Genomic DNA, 11,875 nt, shown 5'->3' with positions numbered 1-11,875 from the left:
TATTTGTTCTTTAAATACATCTAAAATACTAAATGATTATAGTGGTTTGCTCAAAGTATTTTTCTATATATTAATACTTTTAAAGCATTTCTTGTACTCGAATATATTTGTCATGTCATGACTAGGTTTTGGGGTAAGTCTAATTCTGAAGGCAATGGAGATTATGATTCTCAAATGAAGGCACTTAAGCTGGATATTAATCTAGCTGAATAGTGTCTATAAATTGGTTAGCATCTATTTAATAAGACACAGAACTTTTCTGTTTATTATTTTTTACTATTTGGTAATTATAGTAGTATATGGATAATTTAAGTTTTAAAATAAATATATATTACATGGATAGTACCAAAATCACGTTAAGAAATATTTGGGCCTCACTCAACTTGTCAACACACTATCTACCACTTCATATTAAAATAATAAAATTATCATCATTACCTAATTGTTCTTTACATTGATATTATTAATACTTATATTACTTTTAAATTTGTTAAATTGGTAAATTAGTATATCCTAAATGAAATATAGCAAATACTGCCAATAAGGGAGGCATGACCCTCGTGTCCTTCCTGGGTTCGTCACTGTAATATGAAAATGTAATTAATTGTTTTCTTGGTTAAAATTTATTTTATGTATTCCTTACATTAATAATGACTGTAGAAAATGTAGAAAGGGCATTCACAGAACACAGAACTTAAATTTAAAATTATTTCAAAAACACTAAGGCCCAGATTGAACCGGCAAGCTACCGAGAAAATCTCGGTGGGCTTAATATATTCAGGTTATTGATTTCATGAATTCAAAAAAGTTGAAAATTTAAAAAAAAAGTAAATTTTACACTAAATTAATTGACTTTATACAGTTTAAAGAAATTATTTCTTTAATACATAGTAAGAAATCATATGATAGAAACAAATATTAATTGGAATAAAGTCCATACCTATTAGGTACCTACTAAAACAGTAACTTTTCCAATCACATAATTTTATTTTATTCATTCAATATATTTAATTAATGTTTAAAATCATAATATTTTATACTTACAAAGTTATGTTCATTAAAATTGCTTACTTATAAATATAAATCAAAAGTTGAAATAATATTCTTTGTATTACCTAAATTATCTATTGTATGTTATGAATAATTAGTATAGGTGACATTTTTAACTGACTTATCAAGTAAATTTAATATATTATTATATTATTTACTATATAGCTACATATATTATACATAATATTTATATTTAACAACGGTAAAAATAAATATGAGTGCCCTAATAAATAAATAATTTTTTTTTAGTACAAGATTATATGAATAATGATTTTACATACCTAATTAGATATAATAAATCATTTAAAAAAATAAATACAATTTGTACAAATTAATTAAATGAATTAAAAGTTCAAAAAAGTATATTACATAATAAAAAGAAACAAAAATGTATTATAAAATTAAAAAATAAATAATTTTTCAACCTCACAATAGTTTCATTAGAAGGTAATGTGTAAATATAAATAGAGAGGTGGGGGATACTGAATTAATTTATATTTTTTAAAACACAATTGGCATTTTTAATAGATGTGTTTATTTTATAAGAAGCAAAATGATTTTTGAAAATCAATTAATTTTAATATAACATGAGTAATATGATACATATTATAATTTCCTATGCCTTCATAAATGTCACTAATGATATCTACAGAAAAGTTTTCAACAACATGGAATAAATGAACTGTATTAAATATAGGTAAATTCTTCATAAATTCCTGTTAATTTACTATTTTTTTCTTTGCAATATCTCCATTATAGTTTCTTTTAATTCATAGAGATTCAATAATTTCATTTGGAAGAACTTGTGTTTCTTTTTTATTATTTTGACAAAATCTACACAAAATGAGTGGCCGAAAATGATTTAGAAAATTCAAGTGTAGTATTTATCCCCAAATTATCACCAATGATCAATCCTAGCATTCCTAGCTGAAAAAAAATTTTTAACTGTTTTAGATGGGAATTCGAGAAGTATTGCCATTTCTTTGCAAATGATTAATTTTTAAAAAAAAGTTCTGTCATTTCTTATTTGTTTAACACAAAATCTTTTATTGGATACGTTTGTAGACTAATTAATAATGAACCCTAAAGCCAGGATGATCGCACAAACGAACAACATTAAGTTTTCAAGTATGAAGTCTGTTTAAAATGCTGAGCCGTTATTACTTTCCATATTTAATAACGTTATTAACTCTCAACTAGGAAGTAGGAACTCTGCGTCATTTGTATAACATGCCCTAAAGTTGCATTCCGTTATAAATTACGAGTATACCGATTTACTAAAATGGGAAAAGGTTTGCGGTTAAATTATTGTCGAATCATAATAACACTACGCCGTGAACATTACGCCGCGTAGACATATTATAATATCTGTTTAAGTGTGGAAAAAAAGTGAATAAACGTCAAGTGGGCAAGTGTAAATGAAACGTTTAGCCGCTGGTCGTGATCGATTGTTTGGGGGGGGGGGAGGAGGGGCTGTCTTTTTGTCCTCCGCAAAGGAAGCGCTCGAGCGACGTCTCTTATTGTACCCACTGCAGCACGCGCTAAACGGGCGCGCGCGACGATTACGACCCGCAGCGGTGCAGGCACGACAATAACAGGTGCAAACCGACGACGAAATAGACGTTGTGCAGGACGGGACGCGACGCTCGGCCGGCGCCGGACGACCAGAACGGATAGTAAAAGTCTTCGGGCAGCCTGAACTCGTACGTGGGCGGTTCGGCGAACGTCCGGACGGGCGGCCGGGTCAGGTCCACGAACACCACGGTGACCCTGACCGGCACTTCGGCGACCGCCGGTCGATCGCCGCCAACGGCGACGGCCGACGCGCTGTAATTGGCCAGCACGCCCAGAACGGTGGCCTGCGGGCCGTCGAACGGGCCCACGTGCGAGTAAAACACCTGTATGTGCACGCCGTCCGTCACGGCCGGGCACGATTGGTGTTCGGGCAGCGGTGGCGACTGTTGTGCGGGCGGTTTGACGACGACCAACGGTATCCACCTGGACACGTCCGGGTCGCCCAGACTTGCCACTAGCGCGCCTTCGTAATTTCCGAGCACCGCCATCGTCTGCAACACACGCGACGACGTCGCGATGAGTAAAAAAAAAAAAAAAACAATAATGACGGCACGTCGTTTGTATATGAATAGTGACGATGAGACGTCGGCGGACTTAACAGTACAATAATCGTTTTTATCTCTCTCCCGTCCGGCACGGGGTTCAGCAGAAACGACCGGGTGTTGTTCGTTACCTAGGTATCGCGGGAGCGAAGAGACCTGTGATCAGGCCTCGAGTCCAGAGCGCATTATCTGTGTATCTGTGTCCTCGCGATGGCGGACCCACGATAATTCGTGATATACTTTGAGCGTTATAAATTATAATAGCTCAATTCACTCCGATATTAAAGTTAACAACACGAGGTTAGCTAGGTGTTTGTGCTGAACACAAATTTGTCTGTTTTTGTGCGGATCAGAGAGAAAACAAGTTTAGTACCTACGATTTAGGTTTATTATTATATTATTATTAAACACTGCATTGTGTATTTATATTTTACATTATATGGAAACCGATTGAACTTTTTTGATCGTAATCAGACCATACTTCTAGTTCTAAGTTTTTGAGTATATTATTTATTTTTTTGATATACTTAGTAAACCAGACTAGCTTGTTAATTATAATAATGATAATATAATTATTTTTTTAAGTAGGTATACGTATACAATAGATAAAAATGATATGCCATACTTCGTTTTGAATATCGTTACAAATGTCCACGATTGAAACGCCGCTACTGGGTGTGGTATGATCTTCAAGTTTCTTGTTTAATTGTAGACTCCGGTGTTGGACTCGAACGCGACACCGGACGTCGACGCTTTCCAAAAAGTTGACGGACTGTCGGGGTCCGGTAGAATGAACATCGCCGCACACACCGTACTCGTTTGGTTTCGGTAAGTTCATCGTCTTTGGGATTCGAAGTTTCACTACATCTTTGCTGCTGGTCATGGTTACCAACACCGGGCTCCCGGTAATGTAACCGGGTTTGCCACTCCGTTTGTACGACTCCTTCACTGATCGGACCGTAGCCCAAATGAAACGAACGCTGAATTTCTGGCCTAAGTAGATGGGACGGCCCGTATCCGGCACGTCTCGGTGATAAAAGTGTACGTCTACATGGCGGACGCCTCTAGATCCATTGTGCGTCACTAAGTACTCGACCGCATCGACTGCCCGACGACAAACACCGCTCGAGTAAACAGGATCGTAGTACGGAAGATGCAGATGGTCTTCGTCATTGGTACCTACCCCAACTTTCCCAATCTGACAGTCATACGACGATCCGTTCACCGAGACGCAGTGGTGGTGGGCTGTCGCTTGGATGGTTACCAAACCAAGTTTCTGCAAATATCAAATGTCTCACAATTATTATCGTTCTTTAATAATTAATCAATTAGATTGAAAAAAACAACTAATACACATTTTCAACGGTAGGTACTACGATATATTAATTTATACGTTTATATCATATCATACATTGAAATTTAGTTTTTAAAATAGGCTGTAAACTAAGAGGTATTTTTCATAAAACGGTTTCATTAACTTCCTTGAAATTAACCGTAATATAATAATACTCGTAAAGTCGTAAATATGATAATTAAATAAACAACAGAGACATTAATATAGAATCATTACCTCGGTCTTGTGAACGCTATTGTAAATGGGTTGTACCACTTTGAACAGCCCTTTTTCGTCATAGTAAAATTTGAAGCTTAACGATGAATAATTATTACAAATTTCCGTCAGATTAGATACGAACGTCTTGCAGTTTGTTTCCTTTGTTTTCAAATATTCAACGGGCTGTTCAACGGAGCACAGCGAATCGAGAGCGCTATTTTTCAATCCTGATAAAAGAAAAATTGTATTAACGTTATAAGTTAATTTTCTCCACTCATATACATTGGGAACTGTACTGACCGAATGGTTTTATTTCGGAATAATTTACATTAGAAACCATGTTGAACATCCATCGTAAAGACATGTAAGTAAGATCGTAGTTGTTGAATACAGAGGAATCCACTCTAAGTGTAAAAGTGTAAGGATGATGATGTCTGCTAATAGTTTTTTCATTACGCCAAGTAAACACGTCCCGTTTACGAAGAGAAGTTATGACTTGCGTTTCGGATTCAATGGTCTGTGAAATACGGTATCGAAACGTATAGCTTTACAATATATTAAATTTATAGACTAATATTATTTATATATAAATATATAATAATGTATAGACTTACGTCTCGTTCGGGATAGAAATAATCCGATGGTACGTTTTCAATCACTACGTAAAATAACAAAGAATCGAATAAGATCGATTCTTGCTTTATTAAAGTAGACTTGGGTTGATCGGTGCACAATGTGAACGTCTTTAAATCGTGATTGGTACAATCTGTGTCGCAACAACAGTTTATGTCGCAGCTGGCGTACTACAAAAATAGGTATAATATTATAACGTTCACACCTATATAATGGATTCTATAAGGAAATTACCCTAAATAGGAAGAAGATATAGTGGGTAGCTTTACAGATAGAGTTTTTAATTTAGTTTTTCACAGTAATATGTTATTAAAAAAAAAACGAAAATGTACTTACGATTAGATCACAGTGGCAATATTTATTGAGAACGAAATGTACGACGGCACCGTATTCGGATAAGTATTTCGGCGGTGAGACGCTAGTAAATTCCGTTATGGCAGTGGTGTTGGCGGTGGTGGTGGCGGCGGTGATGGTGATGGTAGCACTGGTAGTATTGGTGGTATTTATTACTAGAAAATTTGTTTCGGTTGTCTTTGCACTAGTTTTTTCAACGGGAGGTTTAACAATGACAGTCATATTTGAAGTGCTAGAAGTAGCGTTTTTAGAACCGTTAATCTTGTCGCTGCCAACTGATATGATGGTTCTGTCATCAACCAAGATCACGTCCTTGAGTGTCGATCCTTTGGAATCGCTTCCAGGGACATCATAATGAACTATTTGCGAGCTAATACCTTCGACAATGGTCGTTTTGAGTACATTTTTTGTCGTCGGCACCGTTGCAGCCGTCACCGTTGTTGGTTGCATCGAGCACGTTTTATTCGCTACACAGTCTTTGATAGCGGGCATGACGTTTTCTGCATACCCAATGCCGGCCGACAACAACGCTACGATCGTGAAAAAAGCCGATTGCCAACTTCCGGTCATCGTTTACAGCTCCACTCCGTACCGCCGAAAGTTCCGAGCAATTATGTTCAACCGGAAACGCACCGTTCCCAGTGATTCGGTGTGCAATCGGTACCGGTCTGTGCCGCAGTACACGAAATCCGGCGATTTCAATTGGGCGCCGCCACCGAGGAAGAATCGTCGGAACTCGTCCCTAAGATTACCTGCAAAGTCGTTATTGCTTATTAGTTATTATCCACGATCAATATTGATCTCAACATACGTGTACTAAAATGTATTTCGTGATGTTTATCGGGATAATCATAAACCAGATTTCAAACTATTAAAATGGTAATAGATTTGGTTTAATTTGGCCTTTGAGTATAAATAAGAACCAGCAATATAAAAGCAAAGTTTTTTTTTTAAAACTTTAAATATACTTAAATTACTACATTGCTTATAATTTCTGTTTATACAAAGTTCTAAATCATATAAACTTTATGATTTTAAACACGGATTGGATTCTATAAACTATAAAGTAAAACAATAATTTATCTCAAAACTAATAATATAACCTATTAAATTCGAAATCCGATTTTTATCGAATCTGGATCACAATCGGTTTGCAAATAATTAATCAACAGTCAGGTCTGCTCACTAGTATATAATATATAGGTACTAGGTACTCATATATTATTTCAAGTTCTTAATTTTCAATATGTTTCTAACTTTCTGTGAATGTTATAACTTATGAAATATGAATATAATCATATACTGACCGATTGGCCGCCAAGTGTGGCAATCTACTGTGTGCTTTCCGGGTGTAGTAGGCACGTAACAAAATCCGTATCCGTAGATTTCACAACGTCCGTAACTGTCGTAGTGGTAAACTTGCACGTGGAATTTAGGCCAGCCTAGGAACGGAAAACAATGTCAACGTTCACAGATAATATACGAGTATAATATTATTTTTAATTCATTATAAAATATAAATTACAAAGTATAATGTATATAATATATAATAATGAACGTAATTTTAACAAATATAAGGAGTACTCACTACTCAAATACATACTATATTAATATATTATTAAAATATGGTCGAATAAGTAAAAATATGACATACCTTGAATGCCTTTGGACGCGAAGTGAATGTCTATCGGGTGACACCACCAAGTGCGGCTATCATAAGCCGGCGAGTCCACTTGGGTTTGTCCTTCTTTGTGACCTGATATTATTTTCCAGTTAGTACCTGAAAATAATGAATAAATTATAATTACATTTATTATAGGTAATTAAAATCAACCGCTTTAATTAACAAATGACTCGAAACTTCCCAGTTACAGTATATTATATATTGTATAATAATTAATATTATATTACACATGTGTACGACGAAACACGTAATATGTATATTAAATAATTAATAAAATATAATAAATTTTAGTGATCATCATTAATGAATAGTGAATACAAACAATTATTACTGAAGAAAGACTAAATTTCGGCCCAACAAAAATGTATATTCTATGCTATAGGTATTTAATTTAAATTCTAGTTGAAAAATAATATTTTCTCTCAGTTCTCATTTGATATTTACATGTATATAGGTTGGTAAAAAAAAAAACTTGCTTAATGTTTATATAGAGTATACAATATATATATATATATATATTATGTGTGCATAATAAATCCATGCAAGTGCGCGTACGTTATTTTTGGAAAAGGTGATATAAATAATAATTATAAAACAATCTTAATGAAATAGCGTGAATACGTCATTTTAAGAAATTAACCTCACCGGCATGAACGCTCCATTTGCAAAATAAACTCTTGGAAGGAAACCGCTCGGCGCTACACAGTTGTCCGATGATGAAAAGCTCAGCCATAACGGTGCGTACGCGATCCGCTACTCGATGTCAGCTCCACTGAAGTCATCACGGTGTGTGCATGATTTTTCTTGTAGGTACAGTTGTTAATCAAAGATTGGAATTGAACAGAAATTGGGCGTTTATTAAATTGTATTAAGAAAACCCTAAAAAATATGACCATTTAAAATAGAAAATTATTATACGTTTATAGGTACTGTTAAACTTAGTAAAATTGCAATACTGTACTACCGCGATTATATCACTTAAATATAGGTACTGTACTACTGTATTATATGTTCATTAACATACGAGCAAAAATCAGCTATCATGTTGATCATTTAAAAAAAATATAAAATGTACTTCATATTGTTGTTGTTGTTGTTGTTATTTATTGTTGCCAGGCGACCGATTTAACCGCGACCCTTATCCATACTTCAAAATAAACGAACTGCAATATTGCATTAATGCAACAATAGAGATGAAATGTACTTAGGTAGTGCTGAAAATGATGTAAATATGTAATAGAGAAAGATATTTTTTTTCAGATAGGTACCGTAGAGGTAGACAAATCAGTAAACTTGATACATTGTTGTGTCATCACATAACCCTCAGGACTAACACGTAATCTGCCACCAAATTTATTCTTATTAGTCACCCAAAACCCAAACATAAAATGTATACACACCTATACAATTATGTATAATATAATTTTCATGTCAATTATTGATGATTTTTTACATAACATGAAAGCTACCTTTTTGCGAGTAATTAATATAAAAATAATTTTTTTTTAAATACATTTTTTGTTTCCTTTTTAATTATTAATATTGTATGTAACATGCTTTTCATAAATTGATATTTATAATAAAATTTACTTTAATAATTTTATTCGTATACACTATTTTTTATGAATATTTTTTGGGACATGCTTACGACACTGTTATTGATATAATATATATCACATAGTACCTCTACAGTCTACAGGTAAAATTTGATTATTATTTTTACCTCTAGTTATACTTTCGAGTTTATTATATTTTAATCACAATTATAGTACAAAAAATTAAACCTTAATTTGAATTCTTGATAATTAAACACTTAATTTAATCATTAATATCTAAGCTCTTTTTATAGATTAGACAACATTAGCAACAAGTCTCTTACGAACTAACTTCTATTGTACAAGTGCAGTTGTACTCATCGCATATTTGTTGTGAATCCACTCAATACCTGCAACACGTCTTCCCGAATTTGTATTTAGTTATTCTGATTCGTTTTCAGCTATTAATCATGGTAAGTTTAAATCTTAAAAATTGTGGTATTATCACTAACTTACTTGCATACGTAATCGTTAAAATATAGAAATAATTAATAAACAATCACCTGATAAGTTAATAAATAAATCAATAAACATTATTATAATAGAATAATTCAAAATTCTCAATTTTTATTTGATTTACCACAATAAATTTAAACATTGAAATGTTGGTCAACTTTATGTTACCTATGTTAATAATTACTTATCGATTTTAAATAAAATTAATTTGATATAATTTTTTTTTTTTATGTAGGTATATTTGTTTTCATTTGTTGCTTGACTGTAGTGTTTCATATAGGTACTATACATTGGTTACCTACGTAGGTATATAATACATTAATACTATAAGATAAGTTTAATCAATTGAGTTCAATGATTTTGAAAGATGTTCTGGTTAAGCATATTATGGTCAACCATGTTTTGAGAGTCAAAAATTGATGAGTCCCAGCCCCTAGGCTTATTTCATAAATTGATTTGATTTATAAATTTTTTACTCTATTTTTTTTCCTTCAATAAAATTATTTTTATTAATTATTAAGTCTAAATATATATACATACTCAGCTATTAAGATATTCTGTTTATATCTAATGATGACTTTATTAATTAGTTTGTCTTTTGATTTTATTTGTTATAATTATGTAGTTTTTAAATTTTCACTTGTTGAGAAATTGAAATTATATATGTAATTTTTTTTGTCATTTTTATCTATTTATTAGGTACTTATTTTTACTAAAATTTTATAATAAAAACATATAATAATAATGAATTTCGACATTGTAATTAAGGAATAACCCACAATTAAAAAAAAAAAGTATCCAACGTTAATATGAATGTAACTTTTGGCTAATGACTTATCTGTTGAAGTCTTTATTCCTGAAGCGTTGTATAGTCGTATAGCTTTACTTTTATGCTGACATTCTCTTAATATAATAATTAATTTCAAGTCCAAACATATTTGGGGCTTTTTGTTATCACAGCGGGTCATAATAACAAGATAAAAAGTTAACACATGCCTAACAGTGCCAAGTCCGCTTAGTTATAAAGACATAATAATATGTAGTGCCTTATCATAATTAGTGGACTTGGTACTGTTGCACATGCTCAAATTTTATATCACGTTATTATGGCTTCAAAAGTTCAAACTTTAAACTGTATAATATTCCTGTACTATATTGTAAATAATATGGTTAAATATGTGTTATTTAGATATTCCAGCTATGGTCTATTCCAGTTGTTTTTAACTTTTTTAACAATGTAGCACACTTCTTCTTCTACAAAATTTTTGCGGCACACCAATTCGTATAATACGTGAAGCATTTATTTTTATATATAATACATATATATATATAGCTGTTGTGCGCTTCGTTCAGTTACGTGTACTTCTGCCAGCATTATTACAGATTAACCATTTCATTTTAAATAAGCAAGGTAGAAGATCAAATTGTTCTTAAACTATCTACAGTATCTCAATTAAGTGATTACTTTTAATAAATTTAACATTTCACGCGAATACTAGTTTATCTTCTAATTAATTTCTGTTGCAAATCCTTTTATCTCTAGTAAATCATTTGTATTTTCTAATTCTTCCCAGTTAATTTTGTCTGTCCCAAATGTCTACAAACTTTGTCTCTGTTTACAAGTAGATAACATATTTCATTATTTTGACGGCTATTGTTGTGGTTGTGTCCTTAAATACATATCCAACAATTTTATCAAGAACACAAAATTCTTAATACATAATAGCCATGTAATAATATAAAAATATAAATACTTGTTTTATTATGTATATTACTTACTTCTCGTTGCAGAATTCTCCTTTCTTTATTTTTGAGTTAAATGATTTGGAAATCAAATACAGTTATTTTGGCAAATTTTATTAACATTTTCCACTTACAACTGCTGAATAGAAGTCAGTTTCATTGAAATATAAACTACATAAGATTGTATTGGAACTAGGTTTAAAATCTCCTTGAACAGCATACTATTTTAAGCCTCTCTTTATCTTTAAGAGGAACCTTAAATATTAAAATAATAGATAAATCTGTTTAAAAATATCAATGGTAAATAATAACACCATATAATAACTTATAACTTGTGAAATGACAAGTCTTTCTAACATCACTAGAGCTAGCACAATTAAAGGCACTACAAAATTCACCATTTAGTCTTAACTGCACAGTAGGTACACTATTTTAATTATTTTAAAACTTTGAGAACGCAGAAGGCGGAACAAAAGTCAAAACGTTAAACGAACAACGAATTTAAATGTATTGGTAATCAATTCATATAACTATGTGATAAGATTAACACGAAGAATTTCATATTGCTTATTTCACAACACGCTATCTCGGTTATGTTTACATTGGTCTTATGACTGGTGAGCATTCCGATTATCATATAGAGTTCAATGGAAGTATGCCGCGTGGGAAGTCTAATTGATGGTTAATTTTG

The 11,875-nt window shown here is 32.3% G+C and overlaps 2 protein-coding genes across 2 annotated transcripts; both read right to left on the bottom strand.

The window, feature by feature from the left end:
* Positions 1–1,659: 1,659 nt before the first annotated feature.
* On the bottom strand, positions 1,660–6,276 carry LOC112598306 (tectonic-1-like). Its single transcript, XM_025344715.1, has 6 exons — positions 5,689–6,276; positions 5,334–5,522; positions 5,020–5,236; positions 4,738–4,946; positions 3,793–4,443; positions 1,660–3,116 (listed from the first exon to the last, which is right to left on the bottom strand). The coding sequence occupies exons 1-6, from the start codon at positions 6,274–6,276 to the stop codon at positions 2,613–2,615; spliced, it is 2,358 nt and encodes a 785-aa protein (XP_025200500.1). The 3' UTR covers positions 1,660–2,612.
* Positions 6,189–8,422, bottom strand: LOC112598315 (B9 domain-containing protein 2-like). The gene is made up of 5 exons (XM_025344727.1): positions 8,355–8,422; positions 8,036–8,269; positions 7,361–7,486; positions 7,014–7,148; positions 6,189–6,458 (listed from the first exon to the last, which is right to left on the bottom strand). Exons 2-5 carry the CDS (start codon positions 8,121–8,123, stop codon positions 6,280–6,282), a joined length of 528 nt encoding a protein of 175 aa, XP_025200512.1. The 5' UTR covers positions 8,124–8,269; positions 8,355–8,422; the 3' UTR covers positions 6,189–6,279.
* Between the last annotated feature and the right edge of the window lie 3,453 nt (positions 8,423–11,875).

This window comes from Melanaphis sacchari, unplaced genomic scaffold (genome assembly GCF_002803265.2).
Source record: "Melanaphis sacchari strain LSU unplaced genomic scaffold, SCAv2.0 Contig0_pilon_pilon, whole genome shotgun sequence".
Classification (NCBI taxonomy): Eukaryota; Metazoa; Arthropoda; class Insecta; order Hemiptera; family Aphididae; genus Melanaphis; species Melanaphis sacchari.
Note: the sequence above shows the minus strand (reverse complement) of the source record. Positions and strands in the feature narration are given on the sequence as shown.

Bases quoted from the DNA above. Each gene is read 5' to 3' on its own strand.
- LOC112598315 (XM_025344727.1), bottom strand. From the start codon at position 8,123: ATGGCTGAGCTTTTCATCATCGGACAACTGTGTAGCGCCGAGCGGTTT. The intron at 7,487-8,035 runs GTGAGGTTAATT...CATTATTTTCAG, and splicing joins CAAATGGAGCGTTCATGCCG to GTACTAACTGGAAAATAATA. The intron at 6,459-7,013 runs GTCAGTATATGA...ACGACTTTGCAG, and splicing joins CCACACTTGGCGGCCAATCG to GTAATCTTAGGGACGAGTTC.
- LOC112598306 (XM_025344715.1), bottom strand. From the start codon at position 6,276: ATGACCGGAAGTTGGCAATCGGCTTTTTTCACGATCGTAGCGTTGTTG. The intron at 5,237-5,333 runs GTAAGTCTATAC...CGTATTTCACAG, and splicing joins ATTTCTATCCCGAACGAGAC to ACCATTGAATCCGAAACGCA. The intron at 4,444-4,737 runs GTAATGATTCTA...TGATATTTGCAG, and splicing joins ATAGCGTTCACAAGACCGAG to AAACTTGGTTTGGTAACCAT.